The following is a 21,104-nucleotide window of genomic DNA, read 5'->3' as shown; positions in this document are numbered from 1 at the left end:
AATTTGTACTTCATGATCCTGTCCCTTTTTTTACTAACAAATCTTTGTTATCTAGGATCAATAACATGCTTAGCACAAGGTAGACAATTGATAAATACTATTTGAGTGAATTAAATTAAGGGCAGTCTCAAAGAAGGAAAAAAAAAAAACAACAAAAAAAAAACAACCACAAGCAGCTTACAAGGCAATCCAATCACGTCACAAAGGGAAATAGGGACAGCCTTACTGTAATGAATTGCATTTAAATGACAAACATATAGAATCCCAACAGGAACTTCAATAGTGCTGTTCATTCTTATTACTCCAGTCAGCAAATGCTTATCATCAGGATCTCTTGGGCTTAAGTAAAGCTGAGGATCAAGCTCAAATTACAAGGTTTGGAAGAACCAAAGATCTGGCAGATGATAAATAGTTGTGTGATGAAAGTCCTCCTGACAGTTCTGACCACAAAAGGAAGAGGCTGGAGAGCAGGGCGGTTCTGAAGTGTCAATGATTGCAGACAGCTCTCTTTTCCTGCTTCAGAGACTTTCAGTGGGTGAGGTAAATGTGAACTGATCAAGAATGAGTAAGCCATGTTTTCATGCTACGTTGATCCTTAACTTGCTGTGTGGCTTCAAGTAAGTCACACAATTTCTTTATCTCAATTTCTGAATATATGTACATTTGGATAACGGTTGTTATAAACTTTCATTGGAGTTGCTTATTTTGATATTAATGACAGATCAAAATAAGATCACTACTGCTTTGTTTCTCTGTATTTATTAAATCTTTTTTTATTAAATCTTCATTTTTGAAAGTATTATATATGTCCACTTTTTCTCTCCCATTGGCCCTCCTATAGTCTGCCCCCATAACTTGCCTCAGGCCTCCACCACCCTGTTGCTTATAGGTTATGCATATATGCATACAAGTTCTTTGGTTAATCTTTTCCTTCCTACTCACCTACTCCTGCCTCTCTCTCAAAGGGAACCTTCATGCATTGTTGGTGGGAATGCAGATTGGAGCAGCCACTATGGAAAACAATATCGAGATTCCTGAAAAATTTAAGTGAAACTGCCTAATGATCCAACGATTCTACTTCTGTGTATATATATGAAGAAATCCAAAACACTAATTTGAAGGAATACATACATCCCTGTGTTCATTACAATAGTGTTTAAATGGTGTTTCCAATAGCCAAGATATGAAAACAACCTAAGTGCTCATCTATAGATTGAATAAAGAAGTAATGGTACATTAAATGATGGAATATATTCAGCCATAAAAAAATAATTAAATCTTACTATCGATATTTCAACAACATAGATGTACCTAGCGGGTATTATATTAAGTGAAATAACTCAGACAGAGGAAGACAGACACCATATGATTGCACCTATATGTGGAATATAAAGAACAAAATAAATGAACAAAATAGAGACTCATAGAAACAGAGAACAAACAGAAGGTTGCCAGGTGGGAGGGGAGTTGGGGAGCTGGATGAAAAAGGTGAAGTGATTAAGAAGTACAACTTCGTAGTTACAAAATAGTCACGGGGATGTGAAGTACTGCTTAGGGAATAGTCAATAATACTGTAATAACTGTGGGTTAGGCTAAGTGGGTACTAGAATTATTGGGGGGATCACTTTGTAAATCAACTAATTGTCTAACCACTATGTTATACACCCAAAACTAATACATTATTGAATGTTAATTGTAACTGGGGATGGGAAAAATCACTCTCCACAGTATTTCCAAGAAAATGTATTGTATGTCCCAAACATGCTTCCCTGGCTTCACTAATAATGACTATGTATGCAATAGCTGCTATCCCACCATAACAATTAAAATAAAGAGCAAAAGAGAAGGAGGTAGCAGAGGAGGACAGGGGACAGAAACTTGCACCTCAGTTCCAGAGAGATCCCGCCTGATTAGTGCAGTGGCCGTTGCACACAGGGGAGTAGACAGCTTAAGTGAAAGGAAGTCACAGAAGCCAGGCAAGCTGCTGTTCAAAGATAAGGTTGGAACCGAGGGCCGCCCAGAAAATATGACAGACCTTTATTTATTTTTTTTTCTTTCCAGAACTTGGTCTTTTCCCTATAGCATTTTATCAATGTGCCTCAGCTTGCTGAGCCTCGGGCACCCATTTGCTAGAGTGCTTGGTGGCCTTAATATCCCCTGCCACCTGATAGCTTCTAGGCTCTTTCATGTACTAATTATAATCCTGAAAACAGCCCAGCCAGTGGGGAGGTTCATTTCTTAATGTCATGTTATAAGCGGGAAATCCAAACACCAAATGACTTCCAAAGTCTAAAACAATTTGAAAATTTCAGGACCTGAAGTAAAATGCAAGTCTGTCTGACTCTAAAACTGCTTGTTCTCTGTATTTGAGGAATTGGTTTTGGCTCTCTTCTGCCAAGTTGTTTGGGGATTATTCACATCCTAGAAAAAATCCTCCCCTTCATAGGAATATAATAACTGTATATGTATACATACACACATATGTATATTTAGGTTTAGTTTCAGTTTTCAAGTGATGAAGGCTATAAGCAAATTTGTCTTTTTTAAATCATTCATACCACTTGAAACGTTGTAACTGTTCAATGCCACTCCCATACCAATAGTTTGGTGTTCATCTTTCTGGGCTTTCTCTATATATTTATATATAAATATAAATATGTTTTGATAGCTACATATGTCTTATATTTTAATGTCAGTAACATCATATTATAATACCCTTTCATTTAAAACTTAACTATATATCTTAATTTTTTTGACTTTCTTATTTTTTATTTTTCAATTATAGTTTAACCATGTGTCTTAGAATATCAGTTTTACCTCTTGATTTTTAAAGATGGCAAAATGTTTTATACTGTAGATGAACCATAGGTTTTGAAGCTTTTAACAGAGGATCACTAATGATTCTTCTTAGAGGATTACAACACAAACTGCACTCGGAAGCCTCAAGCATTAGGATAAGCAGGGAAAGGAGGTGTTTGGAAGCAACTGGGGATATATCATGCAGTTCAGTGTTTAGTACCTCAGACTTGAATCTAAACTGCATGGCTTCTGATCCCAGGTGCAATGCTTGCTGATAAACTTGAGTAAGTCAATCTCTGTGGTTGGTTTTTCTCTTTAAAAAATGTGGGTACTGTTTACTTCAGAGGTCATAATGAGGATCCTAATCAAAGTGCATATGAAAGACAAAGCCTGGGACATTGTAAGGACACGGTAAATGTAACTATTATTCTTACCGTCATTTTTGCCTCCCCACATTCAAACACTTGCCATTTTGAGAGAGTTTTAAATAAAAATATTGCTTTCCATTGTGGAAACTCAAGTTGGGTGGATATTTGCGGCCCTCCCCCACCTCGCTTTGGCAGTTCAAGCCTGTGACCTGGGATTGGTCAATTGTATCCTCACATCTGAAATTTAGAGATCAGTTATGAACAATACACAGGAGTTGACACCCTGGGGGCTGCTTGTAAACAGAAGGTCTAACTGGAAGGTTTCTGTGGTGCCCTCTACCTGTGACCTCAGCCTGCCTTGGTCAGACTTGTTTCCTGAAGTTTGGGTTGATCCTCCGAGCGGCCTGGTACCGGTCCAACAAATCCCATTTTCTCTTTAAGAAGAAAATTTGGTTTCTGTAGTTTGCAACTAAGGCACTTTATGATGCAATATCCCCTCTGTATACTTCTTTAATCTCACTATTCACCCAAAATGTTTATTGGGCTGAAACAGGTTTGGCTCAGAGGATAGAGAGTCGGCCTGCAGACTGAAAGGTCCCGGGTTTGATTCTGGTCAAGGGCATATACCTTGGTTGTGGCCACATTCCCAGTAGGGTGTGTGCAAGAGGCAGCTGTTCAATGATTCTCTCTCATCGATGTTTCTAACTCTCTCTCTCTCTCTCTTCCTCTCTGTAAAAATCAATAAAATATATTTTAAAAAATTGTTTATTGGGAACTGTCTTTGTCTGACAGGAATGGTAAGCCTGTGATATTGTTCCTCTTTAACAAATTCAAGGATTATGCCTAGAAAAAATACATTCACACTAGAATACCCAGACACAACTGCAATGAGTTTTTGGACTTGTCACTGGATTTAGGGCATTTTTATGAGTTGGAATCATGAGGCTGCTTGTTTATATTCCCCTTTGGGGGAAACATCAATTTTAAGGTAAAATGGCTATTTAGTAGTATCAATATTTTAAAAAGAGGTTTTTTTTAATCTAATGAAACAATTTTGCATGTAGGAAAACCATATAAACAGGTTCTGTTCAGAAGTAACAACATGGCAATTTTTGTATGAGTTTCTATGGAAACTCCTCATCAAATCGACATTGGATTATTCTGCATAGAACAGTCTGTCTATTTACAACAACTTCTGCCTGAAGAAATATCATTAGCCTACAAGGTTTTTTCCTTCTGACTCAATTCAAACCCAGCTTCTCATCAACTAAAAGAGAAGCTCAGGTTAAATCTTCTTATATAACTATTTCTTAATCTCAACTCTGTGGGCTAAAAAAAAAAAAATACTAACCCTTTGAGAGCAGGCAGTGCACTGCAGAGGAATTGCCAAGAGTCCAACATAAAAATATTTGCAATTTTACTAATAGTTAAAGAAATAAAAATTTAAACCATAATAGGGCATCATATTTGCCAATTCAAAAAGTTCAATAAACCACGTGTTTTATGGACATGGAGAAACTGGAAATCCTATTTTTGGCTGTTGGGAGTGTAAACTGGTCCTGCTACTTCGGAGAATAATTAGGCAAGTTACAGTAAAGAGGAAGATGCAAATTACTTTGTCCTGTCAATTTTAGTCCCAGAGAATGCTGGAGCATGCTTACAAGAACATGTGTAAAAATGTTCAGTGTAAACTTATATGCCAAGGTAAAAAACTGGAGATAATTTAAGTGTACATGAAAAAGAGGATGAATATCTAGTGTTGGAGAACACAATTACATGTTTATACAAAAGTAAAAATGAGTGTGAACAACTAGATAGAATAAAAATAAATAAATCTCCCAAGCAATCTATTTATATACAAAAGGCTAATATGTAAATTTCCCCTCAGGAGTTTGATTGGGAGACTGGAAGTTTGATCGCTTGCTATGACATATACTGACCACCTGGGAGTGGTGTGGAACGAAGGAAGGCCCCAGTCGGCACCAGGCCTCTAGTATTGAGATAAAAAGCCAAGCTGTAGATGGTATGTACAGTATTGGCAGCATTTACATAAAATTTAAAAATATGAAAAACAATACTTAATACACATATAGGATACACATATGGGAAGACTATGTAGTGACTAAGTCATGGGTGTGAGAAGCAACAAATTCAAAATACAGTCAGGAAGAGTAAGGGGTCTGGTGGTTACAGTGAATTTCAACTTCACAATGTTTTGTTTCATGAGCTGGCAGGTAAACACATGGGTGCTCATTATATTGGTCTCAGAAATATACACAGAACCTTATCTTTTTTGCCAGAGCTTTTAAAACAGCAGTACTGTGGCACTAAATAAGATGGCTTGTGAATCTAATAGAAGCACTATTGGTAGAGTGTATGAATAGCCTAGGTAAACTATGTACTAAGGTATAATATGTATTATTTGCTTTGTTATATAGAGGGAGACTGTGTATGATTATCTTTGCTGATTGTAATAGAATAAGAGCAACTATAAGATGATGATAGCTGTATTTCTGGTGCCAGGGAATCTGTTGATTTTCTGTAATAAAGACTTGACATATAGAATCACCATTGTGAGTGGTACCACTGTGTGGTTAAGTTTGCAATAGTCCACTGCAATAGTGATTTTCAACCAGTATGTTGCAAGAATTTTTAAAATATGCAATACCTATTTAGTCAGAGTCACTAACCACTTTCTCCTTAGATGGTCAAATAAAAAAAAAATGATGATAATCAATGTAATAGTAGCCATCCAATGTGAATGAATCAAAAGCATACCTATTCTTTGTAGAATTGGGGAAAAAATATTTTTTGGTGTTCTGCAGAATTTTAGTAATTGGTTTATGTGTGCCATGAGATGAAAAAGGTTGAGGATTGCTCGCTGGTCTACAGTTATTATCCATAAGCTATTTAGCCTTTACACTAGCTAAATAGACAGTTAAATAGGGATGAGGACACAATTACCACCACTGAATTTTGTATTGCTTGTAACATAAATGTCTGTGGTACCCCAGTCACTTACATTTCTTTTTGGCTTATCTTGCTAGTTTCATGGACTTTCACTTGGCCCTTGCTACCATGATAGCCCTTAATCTTTGGGTCAGAAAAACAATGTAGTGAATTTGATACTTTATAAGTGTATTGATTTTTTTAAATATGTTTTTATTGAATTTTTTTAGAGGGAGAGGAAAGAAGAGGGATAGAGAAACCTTGATAAGAGTAAAACACCAATTGGCTGCCTCGTGCATGCACCCCACTGAGGATCGAGCCCACAAGCCGGGCCTGTGCCCTGACTGGAAATTGAAAGCATGGCCTCTTGGTTCATGGTCGATGCTCAACCACACTGGCCAGGATAAGTGTATTGTTTTTCATTCCATCTTTTGGTACTGGAGAATTACCCATGGGGTCAGTCTGCAGTCCTACTGCTGCTACTCTGAGATGCACTTGGGCCAGGACTTCATTGTCTTGACCTTTCTAAGATTTATTCTGATCTATGGTGGTATTTGAAGTCTTTGGAGATCAGCATTAGTTTTAAGTCCAGATCTAATAAACCACAAAAAACTTTTTCCACCCTGTCAGTTACCTTGATAGATAGCCCAGGTTCCTTTGAGTGAAGGCTTAACAAAAGGTTCATGGAATGTGTTATGATGGCATTGTTGGGTCCTTTCTCTAGGGACATGGCCATGGCCTCCCCCTAAACTGGGGGAGCCAAATACATGCATTAATTTAGGTCAGTGACTGGGTAAGTGTTTGTGAATTATCACTTCAGCAGATTCTTTCATGTTGCTGCCAACAGACTTAGATATGTATGTATTTTAAATTATCATTGGGATCGGCATCTTCCCCTGTCATCTTTGTCCACCACCAAAACAGAGTTCTTCAAGGATACAAGTGAATATGCCCATTAATGGATTGCTTAATGCCTTAGGGAAGGAAAGAGTTTGTTTTAAAAGCTTTGAGTACATTTATTCATAATTTGCACAAAAGCTTTTAGCACATGTTACCAATTATGACTAAAGAATTTAATAGATTCAGCATTGCATTTTTAATTTATAGTTCACAGTTTTTGTTACCTGGTTTTCTTTATTCAGATATCATCAAATTGAATGGACAAAAGAGGAATAGTCAATAGAAGACTTTTTTAAAATTTGTTTGATCATTTAGAAAAAGACAATAACATTTTTACAGTTGTTTTTATGTGGAGTCACTGTTCTTGAGATAAAGAATCAGCCTTAGAATGTGTTTTATTTTATTGCAAAAGGGCATCCACAGGTGGCCTGGCATTTTTCTTTCATGTCTTGTGCATCACACCCTACTTTTCTGACCATATAGTCACAATTCGATATCTTATCCACCTTCATGCAGGAATTGGCTAAAATGAAATAAAAAAATAAATTAAATGCTACTTCTTGGATTCAAGTATTAGTTATCAAAAACTATGTTATCTTAGGGAAAATCCCATTGTTCTTTATATATTCTGTTACTCAAAATCACCACACACACGGAGTTAATAATGTTAAACTGCTTAATATACTTGATGTAGCAGATAGAGAGTTCACACATCCAGAACTTCATGAAATCAAATAAACTTTCACTACCATGTTCCAACAACGTACATAGTAACAGAATGAGGTCATTCATATCCCAAGGCAGATTCTGAGACTGTTATACTCAGCAAGACCATGCCCATGTAGACATCACCACATAAAGATGCAGAATGAATGGTACTTACTGCAAAGCCCATTATCACAATGATGAGGGCAGTCTCCACATGGTCTTCCTCTTTTGTATGGGGTTCTGATAGTATTGAACACATTCCCACTGGCGATAGAATAGTTGAAGGACAGAATCAGTGACAACATGAAGAAATATAGGATTGTGCCATGGGAGTAGAATACATAGCAATAGTCGCATGTCAGCAAAGGCAGAGATTTATGAATGAAGGTTGGGTCCACAAAGACAATTTCAAGGTAAATTGGTAGGATTTAAATATCTGCAGAAAAAAAGGAGATGGGGTTCCACCATCTTCACAGTAGACCAGGTTTGTAGCAAGGTTCCTAAGTATTTTTGGATCTGCCATCTAGAGGATTTCTTACTTTTTTACTAGATGAATTTTTATTTCATTGAGATTCTAATAGGTGGCCTGAGCTATGTTAAGCACTTAAAATAGCTTGTTATATCTAATCCTCAGGAAAACACTGTAAGAAATGTATTGCTGTTGTCTCTTTATAGATAAGGAAGAAAGAGTTCCAAGTGCTTAGGTTATTGATGAACTAAAGGTCACACAACTAGTAAGTGATAGAGCCAATATTTGTTTTGAACCTTGTGGACCACAGAGCCCATACTTTCTGCACTTTTCCACCATTATCCCCATGGTTCTTTCATCCGTAAGAATGCGCTGCTTGGCTTTTCCAGTCTTTTCCAATTTTCTCCTTTCTTCAAAACTACTCACAAAGCTCTCCATGAAGCTACCTTACAACCTCAGATTGATGAAAGGGGTTTGGATTATAGCTCAAGGTGCAGGCCATTTGGCCTACTGAATGCCAAAAGTGGCCGTTTGGGTTGTACTTACGCAGGCCAATAATGGCAAACATAGAAATACTGAAGGTTGCTGCTGCTGTGAGGACAGTGGGCTAATGCACAGCCAACTTGGTGAGAAGTGGCCCAAACGAGCTGTAAGAGAAAAGTTTAAAATAGTCATTTTAATTAAATCCATGCTACTCACATTGTATGGGTTGTTTCTTAATTGCTTATTAGATGCTATCAATGAAGGAAATTTTAAAAACTGAAAAATTTGGCTTCAGATTTTTAAAATTTATAAACTTGATGATTATTCTTTAAAAATATCTCTTGCAGCTATGGGGCTTCATTTAATATCAAACAAGCTTTGTATATTCATGATACCTTTGTTATAATAGCAAGTCACACTCTAATTCATAAATATATGGACAATGGGATGATGGGCAATAAGGGGATAGTCACTAAGAACAATTTGATTTTTGCAGGAAAAAAAAAGAGAAACTTTATTGATCTTGGTGTGTGCATGTGTGTGCGTGTGTGTGTGTGTGTGTGTATGTATGTGTGTGCGCGCGCCTGCAGATAATCTTAGTGGCACGATATATATAATACAAAAATACTTATTTAAAGACTAAAAATAACTTGCACATATGAGTTAATATTTTTATTATTTTTCTTTTCAGTGTTTCATCATGTGATACTCTAGAGAAAATAGCTTGAGACTTGTTCAAAGTGTTGCTTCAATATAATTAAGGTCATTCATCACTTTATTCTCAGAGCTATCATTTAAAAAGTCCAATGATCACAATAAGCAGATGAAGTTGGTGGGTATCCTCAAGAGATAATGGGTTGATGTTTATGTATGTTAATGAGTAGCACATATTTTATAAAGTAGGGCAACTTTTACACTCACATATAGGTTGCATAGCTAAGATGTATGCTTAGCATCTCCTGAATTAACTGTGCAGAAAAATAATTCTGGAAGGGCAGTGGACAAAAAACATTAAACTTTTGTCATTTTATTTTTACCTGGGTGTAATGGCCAGTTTTTTTGAGGGTACCTCCAAGTCCATATTTGAAATCTTTAGCTTCATCGTAAAGAGATTGGATTACATCTGACCATGATTTGGGATTACTGGACATGAATAAATTCTCTCCACAGTCAGTGACTAAAATTTAGAAAAGACAATGAAACAATAGTTAAACAGGTAGTTTCAAATAATTCTCATTGAAAACTATTTAGTTTTGTGATCAATATCACCTTCCAAACCTTTCACTGACTGATTGGAGAAATCTAATTTCAATTTCCAAAGCTCAGTTCTATGGATTGGAATCACTCCCTCCCATGTTTCCCCCTCACCACACACACATATGAATAGCTTTTTAAAAATGTATAAATAATGATTTATTTTCAAGCTGATTGTGTGGGTTAATACAGTCACAGATACCATTTGGCAAGACTAGTAAATGAATTAACAAACAATGAGTATATATTATTATCTGTTATGCCTTCAGTATATGCATATAGGGGACATGATTTTGACCTTCTGCTCTTTAGCTAGAGAATGAAGAGGAGCACTTGAGAAGCAGACAGCAGACATAAGATGGTATATCCGTGGGAAAATGAAATCAAAGCCATGAAAGCAAGAGTGGTGATGAGGAGGCCCATCAGATTTTAGCAAAAAGGTATAAGACAGGTTTGGGTATGGTGGGCTTGCAGAGTGAAGCAAACAGACCTCAGAAGTAAGGAAGAGAGTTAATTCTTCATTAACGTCATTTATACTTATGCCCTGAAAAGTTATATTAAGAGAAATAATTCTTTTCACCAGGAATTTGTGGCCTGGTAACTTTGGCTATGATGTAGTAAGTGAGAGGGTTTCAAAAATAAATTGGCATGTGATTAAATAAGAATGATGAGTATCTAAATAAACTCAAGTTAAACACACACACACACACACACACACACATTTAAAACAATGTTTTTTGTTGTCTCTTTCTCCTTCCCCCATAGCTTTTGCCTTGAATCTCTAACTTAGTCATTTTTCTTTCTTCTTCTTTTTCCTCTTGGAATAGCAGGCGTAATGAGATTTTAGGGCAAGAGCTAAAAAAAAAGAAGAAAACAAAGGAATACAAGAAAGGAAGCAAAAGGAAGCAAGGTTTGTGTGTGAGAGAATAGGTCATGACATTAAAACCAACAGACAAAATCTACATCACCATTCCCAAGTTGCCATAGCTCACCACTTCGGTGGATTTTAACTTAATTTTTGTTTTTTATTGATTGGGGAAGAGTGACTTACAGTCGTTGATCCGTCGTTCCGATGGAGGACTGTGAGCCAAGGCACACCTGTTTGCCCACTTTGCAGCATTCCTCGCAACTACGTCATTCCATGTCTTGATATAAAAGACAAACATTTGAAAATAAAAATCTGATGTTTTCATGAGACTATCATGATGTATACGATCACACTGAAAACAAATGCCTATATGATGGATTGTTTTCTAGTATTTCTTATTGTTCTACCTAAAGATACATCTCTTGCTTAATCACTTAATTACAAGGAAGCATCTTACTATATGGGATCACAGATTAATATTTTAGGGAAAATATTTTAAACCCAATTAGGTAGACAAGCACAGTGTGGGGCTTTGGATATTTAATTAGAAATGGGAACTAAGTATGTGCTGTTTTCTTCAAAATGTCTGTGGCCTTTGTCCCAGTCTTCATATACATTAATATATTGCCAGATGCTATAGCAAGCATTAATAAGTTTGTGCTGTACTAAATAAAATATAACAGTGTAAAGGACAAAACATATGGAAAAATAAATGTCTGCCCTTATCTCATATGTAAAAAAGGAAAGATATAGGAAAATAAATCCAAATAGGAATTGAGTATTGTCATACTTTAGATAAATTAAACCAAAATTGCTATACATTACTTTCTAGAGAGGTGGGGGGGAAAGTTCCAATCTAAGATGAAGAGGTGTTCAGAATAGAAGCAGACAGTCTGTATCTTTGAGAAGGCAATGCCAGTTAGCTAATATGGTCAGGAGGTATTTGTCCTGTACATTGGACACAGCACACTTCCTCAGAAATAAAGCTAAACATATGGGTTATTAGAAACATTCCTCCCCATAGCCTAGATTTAGCAACAACTTTCATAGAGTTCAGAAATGGCATGAACCAGAAAGATAATGGATTCTATTTCTCATTTATTATAGGACTCTCTTCCAAAAAATATACATTTTGTCTGTAATGGAAGTATATGTTCAGTACCTCATAAGACAGCTAATTGCCAAATAGACTTTTTTTTTAGTCTCTTGAGGTATATACAGTAGAATGTCCAAATACCTATTATTTGTTAATTCTAGCTCAGTTCTTTGAGGAAATTCAGAACAAATTTAATTCACCATATGATAGCACTTTAAATACTTGAATGGGGAAGAGAAGCAGTAACAACTTTTTTACTGAACATCTCATATATTAATGACATTTTATTTACAAGAGCATTTCTATACTGATGCTCAGAAAGGTTAGCAAAGTTTAATGACCATTTCTACTTGTAGCCAAGAAAACTGAGGCTCCGTCAGATTAAGTAATTAGCCTAGAGTCAGTGATCTTATTCTCCTGGGATAGTATTTAATCTAAATATCTCAGATGACCTCACCTTTCAGTGCCCAGGCTCCCCACCATGCTAATCAACACCTTCTGTAACTACTTCCCTTAACTAGTGTATTGCTGAAACCCATACACATTCTATAACATATGACCTGACCACAGCTGGAGAGCAGTGTTACCCTCTTAACTAGCTTATTAATATTAATAGTAGGAAGAAAGCAAAGGGAAGGTCAGACATCATGGGCAAGGTCAACTGGGAAGCTTAACCAGGAAGCTTCAACTATACACTCCCCAGGGAGCCAGCATCCATTCCCTGCAAATCACTGGGGGAAAGAAGCAGTGAAGTTGGAGTGATGTAGGGAAGATACTTGGGGAAAAGATAATTAGCTAAAAAGGTAGAGACACTGCAAACATGTGAAATCCTGAAGGGTTGATTGGTTAACATCCTGATTATAATCCCCAAACAAATAATTCTCTTTTACTTTTTCCTCTTGCTTGTTTGTCCTTGTGCTCTTGCTCCCTTGTTTTCTCTTGCTCCTTGATCATCACTCACCTGTGCACCCCCAAAGCCAAATAGATTTAGCAGCTGCCTGGCCCATGGCCATACGAACCCCACAGGCAATGGACCACAGCTGGGAACACAAGCTGATTAGCCAGATGCTGGACTGCATTGAACTGTGCTTTAGTAAGGGGCAGAAACTCTAGGCAGTGGCTTAAAATCTAGCTCTGATAAAGACAAGGCTGGAGCCGAATCCGGTTTGGCTCAGTGGATAGAGCGTCAGCCTGTGGACGGAAAGGTCCCGGGTTCGATTCCGGTCAAGGGCACGGACCTTGGTTGCGGGCACATCCCCAGTGGGGGGTGTGCAAGAGGCAGCTGGTCGATGTTTCTCATCTATGTTTTTAACTCTTTATCCCTCTCAATTCCTCTCTGTATAAAATCCATAAAATAAAAAAGACAAGGCTGGACTTTTTCCATGGTGAGATGAAGGGAAATGGGACCTTGGAAACCCAGGGGCTTAATTCCATACAAGTAAATATCACTCATTTTCCTGTAGGGGTCTCAGAAAATTCCTTTTCTCATCACATCACAAGAATTCCCTTTCCACCGGTAACGGGTGGGACACAGCGGGTAACCCACCAATAACAGAAAGAATATAATTTTAGACCTATACAGCATATTTTATTACATAGTTTAGTTTTCATTTGTTGTTTAGCATCTAATTACTCAAGTAATATAATTTACAAGGTTTCTTTCACTGCCCATTAATTATACTTTCATCCTATATTGAAAGAGTCAATATGTTTTCCAATTCAAATGCAGTGTTAACTACCAACCATTACGGTAACTTTTCTAGGGAAATAAAGAGGTCAGAGTATTTTACATATATGTTAGTTTAATATTCATTGTTAAGTGGTTAGATGCTAATTGATAACAATCTATCAACCAGACAGCACTTACCATTTTAAGCATGTTGCTGGCACTGGGACTTGCCATCCTTCTAAGGTCATTGTGCTTATTAATAATCTCCATTTGGATTGATGGAAGTTGAGTCAATAAAGATAAAACTGAGGTATTTGACTTTAAAATGAAGCAAAAAGTAAGAACAATGTTACAATATTGAAAATCAAGATAAGAAAACAACTGATTTATTTCAACATGGAAGTTAAAAAAATGTTGAGTTTTGTATTCTTCAACTTTACCATCAAACTCACCCAGAGGGCTGATGATTGAGCTCCACCCTGCAGAGTTGTTGTTGTTTTTAAAAAATATATTTTTATTGATATTAGAGAGGAAGGGAGATAGAGAAAGAGATAGGAATTTTAATAATGAGAGGAAATAATCGGTCAGCATACTCCTGCAAGCACCCACTGGGGATTAAGCCCACAACCCAGGCATGTGCCCTTGATTGGAATCAAACGTGGGACCCTTCAGGCCACAGGCCAACACTCTATGCATTGAGCCAAACCAGCTATGGCCACTCTTCAGAGTTTTTTATTCAGGAAAATAATTAGGTGGGGCCAACAAGTTCTCAGGGACCATGCTTTGGTAGTCTAAGAGTCATAGAATTTTTGTGGGAACTTGAAAGTGTCCTTTTGAATATCAACATTTTTTTGGCTGTAACAATAGATTAATTTGATCCATAAGACCTGCTTTGTGGAACACGGCTACAGTGTTTAGACAGGTTTAAGCCTTGGACTGATGAGAGGGCACAGTCCTCTCATTGCCATATGCAAGTCCCAGCTGGGCGGGCAGAGCCCTCCCAGCACAATTATAGCCAACAGCTGTAGTTGTAAGCTTGAACCTATGGTCCGAACACTTGGTCCTACATGCCTAAGTGATATATATATATATATATATATATATATATATATAGGTTGCAAGTAAACAAAGTTTGATCAGGTGCATGTAATTGGGTAGGATCGAAACCCACGAGAATGTTGTAAACATCTTGACCACACCCTTACTTTCTACCACTTACTTTCTACCTGTAAACTATAGGTAGATTTGGCTGCCCCTGCCCAAACATCCCTGGGTTGCAACCCTCATAAATTCCACATATTAACTGAACCCGAAAAACTCCATGAGATCCAGTGCCTATGCGCAAATTACCAACATTTTACCTGTACTATCTTCTACTTCCAGTTTTCCACTTTATCTGTATCTTATTTTCTATTTTCTTATTTTTTCCTTAAGAAATTTAAAAATGCTATAATAGCATTGTTTTATATTGAGCTATTAGTATCAGAAAGTTCCAATAGAACAAAACAAACCTTGGCTCCTCACCTTACTTTTGCTTTCAGCTTTTATTTTTATTTTTCTACTTTTCCTTTCTGCATGCACCTTACTGGAGCCTCCTTTCACCTAACAATTGTAGTTCGCCTGAACTCGGGCCCTATTTGGGCACACCTTGTGCCGTGCCAGCACGGCCAAAGATAAACCCAAGTGAGGGAGATGAAAGGATTGAGAAAAGACAGAGAAGAGAAGGAAAGCTAGGACTCGGTGGGACGCTGCTTCCCTGATGGGGACCTAGCAGTGTCTACGCCCACAAATGGAGTCTTTATTTTGTAGCAGATACCACAAGGCAAAGTAAGGGCGTGGTCAAGGTGTTTACAACATTCTCAGGGGTTTCAAACCTATCAATTACATGCACCTGATTAAACTTTGTTTACTTGCTGCCTGTATCACTTAGGCATGTGGGTTCATGTGTTCAGACCATATGTTCAAGCTTACACCTAGAACTGTTGGCTATAATTGTGCTGGGATGGCTCTGCCCTCCAAGCTGGGACTTGCGCATGGCCACGAGAGGACTGTGCCCTCTCATCAGTCCAAGGCTTGAATCTGTCCAAACACTGTAGCTGCACCCCACACATATACATGAACTTATCTGGTAACATGAAAAAATTTAAAGCCATATTAGCAGCCTAATTAGTATCAGAAAGTTCCAATAGAACAAAACAACATTACCTGGAATTCTGCAAAACCAGAATTTGAGCTAAGTGATATGTTAGGAGATATATACTGGAGGTCTGGTGCATGAAAATTCATGTACTGGAGGGGGGGTCCCTCAGCGCAGCTTGCCCCCTGCCCCCTCTCACAATCTGGGAGTCCTCAGGGATAGGAGGTGACCTGGCACAACCCTAGGCCAGCCTGGTTACCTGAGCCTTGGGCCGGCCCTTGGTGGCTGGGGGACTGAGGGAACTGGGGAGATCTGGAATCAGGTATGTGGAGCAGCCGGGCCCACCTCAGGGTGGGTCTGGCCTTGGTGCATGTCTGCTGCCCCAGAGTGGATGAGGGGACTGGGTGCTGCCATCTTGTGACTGTGGGCGCTGCCATCTTTGAGGTGGGACAGTCAATTAGTATATTTCCTCTTTGCAATGGTGTGAAGGTCAATTAGCATATCCCTCTTTATTAGATAGGATTACTATAACCAAGATTCTTAGAGGATGCAATGGATTTTTCTGGAAGTCAACACACTGTGAGTACTAAGTAGCTGATTCATTACAATCAACCCTGGTGATGCTCTTAAGAAGATCACATTTTCTTTCTTTGCATCTTTTAATATGTAAAATAATTTTAATTTTTACACTTCATGGAAGTACTATTATAGAACTCAGTTCTCAAAGCAATGCATTGTGGTAAGATTTATTATCCCCACTGAAAATTGAAATAAAAAAAACAAAGTTCAGGGATATTCCAGACCAGATAAACCACTCCTTAACAGGCATTGCTCAGAATAAACGGCTACGTTGACTAAAACCATATGCCATTTTACAGATTAGGACCCTGAAAATTAAACATGTTAAACTTCTCCGAGCTAAACTTATAAAATCTTGTAAGCCAAAAACCCAGGACTTGAACCAAATTCTCTGACACTAAATAAATCATTAGGGTCTTTCTAAGTTGACAAACGGCTCTGGATTGCATTGCTAAAGCTAAAGAAATTACCCTTCTAAACTTTAGACTAGAAAACAGCATTTCCAAACTTTACACTTCTTCCCATGTGTTGATACCAATCACTCTGTGGTTGGTGACTATACTAAGAGAGCTTTGTTGGCTTATAACTCGATGAAACTTGTTTTTACTTATCTTCTTTTAAGAAATATGGAAGTTGCATTATTCTTTTTTGTTTCCTCAAATAACTTTCTAGTCTGTAAAAAGATTCAGTTCTCCAAAGTAAACACTATCCCTTTAAATAAATACAAAGTCAAATTGTAAGAATCACTCAACTTCAAGGGTATGTTCTACCTTCCTTTTTCCTGCTTGATCTTATAGTCCACATGCCAAGACTTCTCTCCCAGAGGATAAAAGGAAGTGGAACCTTATAAACCAAACTTTGTGCAGCTTGATTGAATTTCCTCACTTAATAAGGAGAGGGATATGGCTCTCTCCTCTCAAAGCTTGTATCTTTCTCCTGCTCACGTTACACTTGCTTCTCAACCTGCTACATTCGGTCCTCTGTCCTCACCACCCCACTGCACTGGCATTTGCCAAGGTCATCACAACCTCATCGGAGGTAAATATAATGGAAACTTCTCATCCTTTACCTACCTGTCTAGGTGTCATTGGGAAATGTTGCATACAACGTTCTTGAATCATTTCCCCCTTGGCTTTGTGATGCTCCTATTTCTTCTCAGCTTCCATTTCTTTGGTTCACCCTTCAATTTTGGTATTCTTCACAATTCTTTTCCTTTCCACTTTACAGTTTTTGCACTTTTGTGGTTTCTTTCCATCCCCACTTTTATTATTTCGATGCCACATGTATGCCAAATGCCAATAATCCCTAAGCCTCTTATCTCCAACTCAGATCCTATCCACGCCTCACCTGAAACCTACTTGCCCCGGATGAATTCATCCTTGGCTTCTCTCAGAGCCTGCTTATCATTCCAGTGGATGGCACCACCAGTCTCCCAGCAATACAGACCAGATGTTGCCACCTTCTCCTCACATTCCATGTCTAACCCATGTCTAAATCCCGTGGCTTCTAACATAGATTGGAAAAGTAGCCACACTGTGTTTTGGAATTAGATCCTCATTCTCAGAACTAAGTAGAGGCCACCCTCATAGTTTATCACCTACATTACTGAACAAGTTTTCAAGTAGTCTCTCTGCCTGCAGTCTTGACCCCTACCATGTGATGGAGTGATCTTTCTGAAATGCAAATCTCTTTATCACCCTCTATTCAGACACTCCCTGATTGCTTAAAACTTCTTCTAAGGTCAATGGGACCTGGGCCTACTCTTACTACTCCAGCTTCATCTCCTATTGCATCTCTTGTAACCACACCAAAAAATATCATCTCTTACCTTTTCATACTCCAAACTGGCTTATGCCCAAATTCCCATGCTCTCTTATCTGTTGCATTTCAACTAGATGCAAACTTCTCCTCAAATACTTTCCCTTCTCCACTTCTATCTTCTCTCACTATTGGTCTAAATCCTACTAATTATATTACCACAAGGACTAAATGAGATGAAAAAGACAAAATGCTTAGAATTTTTTTAAATAGCAAATGTTCAATAATAACATTCTTCAGAACCCCATTTTAACCTTCACTGTGCACTTGTCATACTTTTCAAGTTACCTGTTGACTCATTAATCCTTTACTCCTCTGAGGTGTTATGTGGGCAGTCTTATGCTAATCTAATTTATTGCGCTATTCCCAGCATCTGGCACCACATCTCGTATAGTAGACACTAAATAAGTGGCTGATGAATTGAATTAAATTAAAATATGTTATGCTAACCTTAGGAAGCCAAAAATGATAGTTTCATATTTGTTTAGGACATTGTATTATTAAATATATTTTTGAGGGTCTAGAAACTAAATCTCCAAGCAGTTGTTAAACTCTTCTACTGAACAAGCTACTCATGATACAAATGAATTCCTTAATTGCTGGCCCACTGTCTTATTGCTCAGTAGTATTAATGAATAAAAAAAAAGTTAACAATTTCTGTAAAAATACACATGAGTGAGAACCGAGGTTTTTGTCCCCACCCCAGGAGACTGCAATGTTGTTGATGTCACATTCGCCATGAACTATGAGTAAGATACTCCTCTTAAAAGAGTTTAAAATCTGTCTTGTAAGTGAAACTCTTACCATGCTGGCCGCTTGTTGCAGCAGTACCATGAAGCAAATGCCCACCAGCATCATTGTCTCTGAGAAAAAAATGAAGCATTAATGAGATTTACGAAATACGTAAAATAGCTTACTTTATGAAAACAAACAAACAAACAAAAAACCCAAAAACAAACAACAAAAAAACACCCATGATGATAATTTTAAGGAATGGGCTAGTCTAGCTTTCTGTAGGTTGAAACTTTCCATAAGAATAAATTTTCTTGGTCATGTGGAATAAAAATCAGTGTCATCCTTTACCTGCAAATGTAGGCTTTATTCTTGTGTTACCCATTCCTAGACTGGAAACCAGGAACATATTAGCAATATTTCTTAATCCTTTAGAAAGACAAGAATTTAAGACCTAACCAAAGGAAAAGAGTAAAACTTCAATCTGTAATTATCCATATCACTGATGAGTGTCTCCAATGGCAAGGAAGTTAGTTTAAAATCTTGTGTGGGTGCTTTTAATTTTTTCTCTGGGTCATAACCTTTAATGCATCACTGAAAAGATAAGTCACAGATGTGCAAGGTTATACGTACACCAAAGTAATAATAGAAAATACCTCTAAAGAGTGATGGATGTGTAGTTACAATTTTACTTTTAGTTCCCATAATTTTCTCCTATCATTATTATGATTCTTAAACAATTGCCAAGTGTTACTTTTATAACAATTCCCTCTTTTATATTAAAAGTTTATTTTTGAAGTACCTTTTGCTTCTATTAAATCTTGTTCTACATCTTCTCTATGACCATCAATTATGAAAGTTGTCCACCACTGCCCCATTAGGGCTGCTGTCTGCAAAATTGAACAGCCTGCCTAATTCAATTTATTTACCATAAGCTTTTGAGTAACCTGAGCACCTAGTGGTATGTCCTGAATGTACTCCAGTTTATTTACAACCTCATTACAAAGTGGTATGCCAACTATAAACAGAATATTGAGCCATCTTTGGTTTATTTGGTGCATTAGACCAAGGCAACGCTAGGAAAGTCTTTTAAATAAAGCCTAATAATTAATACACTTCCATTTACTAGTGGTAAAGTTAATAATAAAATTAAAGGCTATAAAAGATTTTTTTTCCAAAAATACCTCTTATCATTAAATAATGCAGCAAGCGTTTTACCTGAGATAAGCAGAAGGGAGGGATAAGATGTTCCTAAGTCCGTTGGGAGATGAGTATATTTTGATCTTGAGCATGGCAGTATATATAGGAACACAGATCACTCCTCTTTCCTGAATGGTTACTCTAAATTATGCAGGACTGAAATATGTTTTACTGAAAACGTCCTCAAAGATCTTATCACCTGCTTCAGTATTAAATAAGCCCATCGTTTAATTCTACAGAGGAACTAAGTTGATTGCTATTCTCTATAATTAGTTGAGTAATGTTGGTAATGATGGGTTAGGGAAAGATTAAGCTTTACTACAATGTTTGGAGAGTGTAACACTATTTAGCTAGGTAGTGATTTGTGTTTTTGTTCTCAATAGCCTTCCTTGGAATCGCTCATAATTAGCTTTTGGTAAATTGCCTTTATGTAGTCTAAGAATTATATAATACATATTACAATATCCAACACCATCTTCCATTATTAAAATTAGTTATACTCTCTAATAGGAGATTTAGTTAACAAAAAAATTAATTCACCTAATTTTCATTATCAAATGCCACAATATCAAAACAAAATGTTCAAATAATTTTTAAAAGTATGGTGTCATAATTTAGTAAAATATCTCCCAAATATATCAAAAGGAAAACAAATAGCCTTACAAAATAATAAATTTGTTCTAATGACTGTTAATTCCTCATGCTTTCTGATTGTGCTAATGTAATTTGGAAAAGTAGCCACATACTGTTTTAGGGGGTGGGCTTTAGAGCTAGCCACCCTTGTTCATAGCCCAGCTTCACCACTCACTGAGAAAACTTAAGCATCCTCTTTGAGCCTCAATTTCCTCATTTGTAAAATGGGTAATATTAATAACCATGAAATGTTGAAATTATTATTAAATAACTTAATTCATTTAAAACACCCAGTACTTGCAATGCTATAAGCACTTAATGACTGTTATCATTATATTTTGCTAATTTTTTCATCAATTTGCTAATAACACTGGACAAAGCAAGATACTATGGAGAATATAAAGAAGTGAATGTAGAAGTGTTATAAGTGGCGGAAATGGCA

The 21,104-nt window shown here is 37.1% G+C and overlaps 1 protein-coding gene across 3 annotated transcripts; it reads right to left on the bottom strand.

The window, feature by feature from the left end:
• Positions 1 to 7,310: 7,310 nt before the first annotated feature.
• LOC118705543 (serotriflin-like) lies at positions 7,311 to 20,305 on the bottom strand. 3 transcript variants are annotated; one of them, XM_045572852.1, is made up of 8 exons: positions 20,063 to 20,305; positions 18,902 to 18,974; positions 13,762 to 13,881; positions 10,982 to 11,075; positions 9,714 to 9,853; positions 8,740 to 8,840; positions 7,900 to 7,988; positions 7,311 to 7,539 (listed from the first exon to the last, which is right to left on the bottom strand). In XM_045572852.1, the coding sequence occupies exons 1-8, from the start codon at positions 20,119 to 20,121 to the stop codon at positions 7,412 to 7,414; spliced, it is 804 nt and encodes a 267-aa protein (XP_045428808.1). In that variant the 5' UTR covers positions 20,122 to 20,305; the 3' UTR covers positions 7,311 to 7,411. The 3 variants fall into 3 exon arrangements, with proteins under 3 accessions (XP_045428808.1, XP_036270288.1, XP_036270289.1); XM_036414395.1 differs by having other exon boundaries at positions 18,902 to 18,960; positions 20,048 to 20,292; XM_036414396.1 differs by lacking the exons at positions 18,902 to 18,974; positions 20,063 to 20,305 and adding an exon at positions 17,353 to 17,436.
• Between the last annotated feature and the right edge of the window lie 799 nt (positions 20,306 to 21,104).

This window comes from Pipistrellus kuhlii, unplaced genomic scaffold (genome assembly GCF_014108245.1).
Source record: "Pipistrellus kuhlii isolate mPipKuh1 unplaced genomic scaffold, mPipKuh1.p scaffold_m20_p_5, whole genome shotgun sequence".
Lineage (NCBI taxonomy): Eukaryota > Metazoa > Chordata > Mammalia > Chiroptera > Vespertilionidae > Pipistrellus > Pipistrellus kuhlii.
The sequence above is the reverse complement of the archived record's forward strand: the minus strand, read 5'-3'. Positions and strand labels throughout refer to the sequence as shown.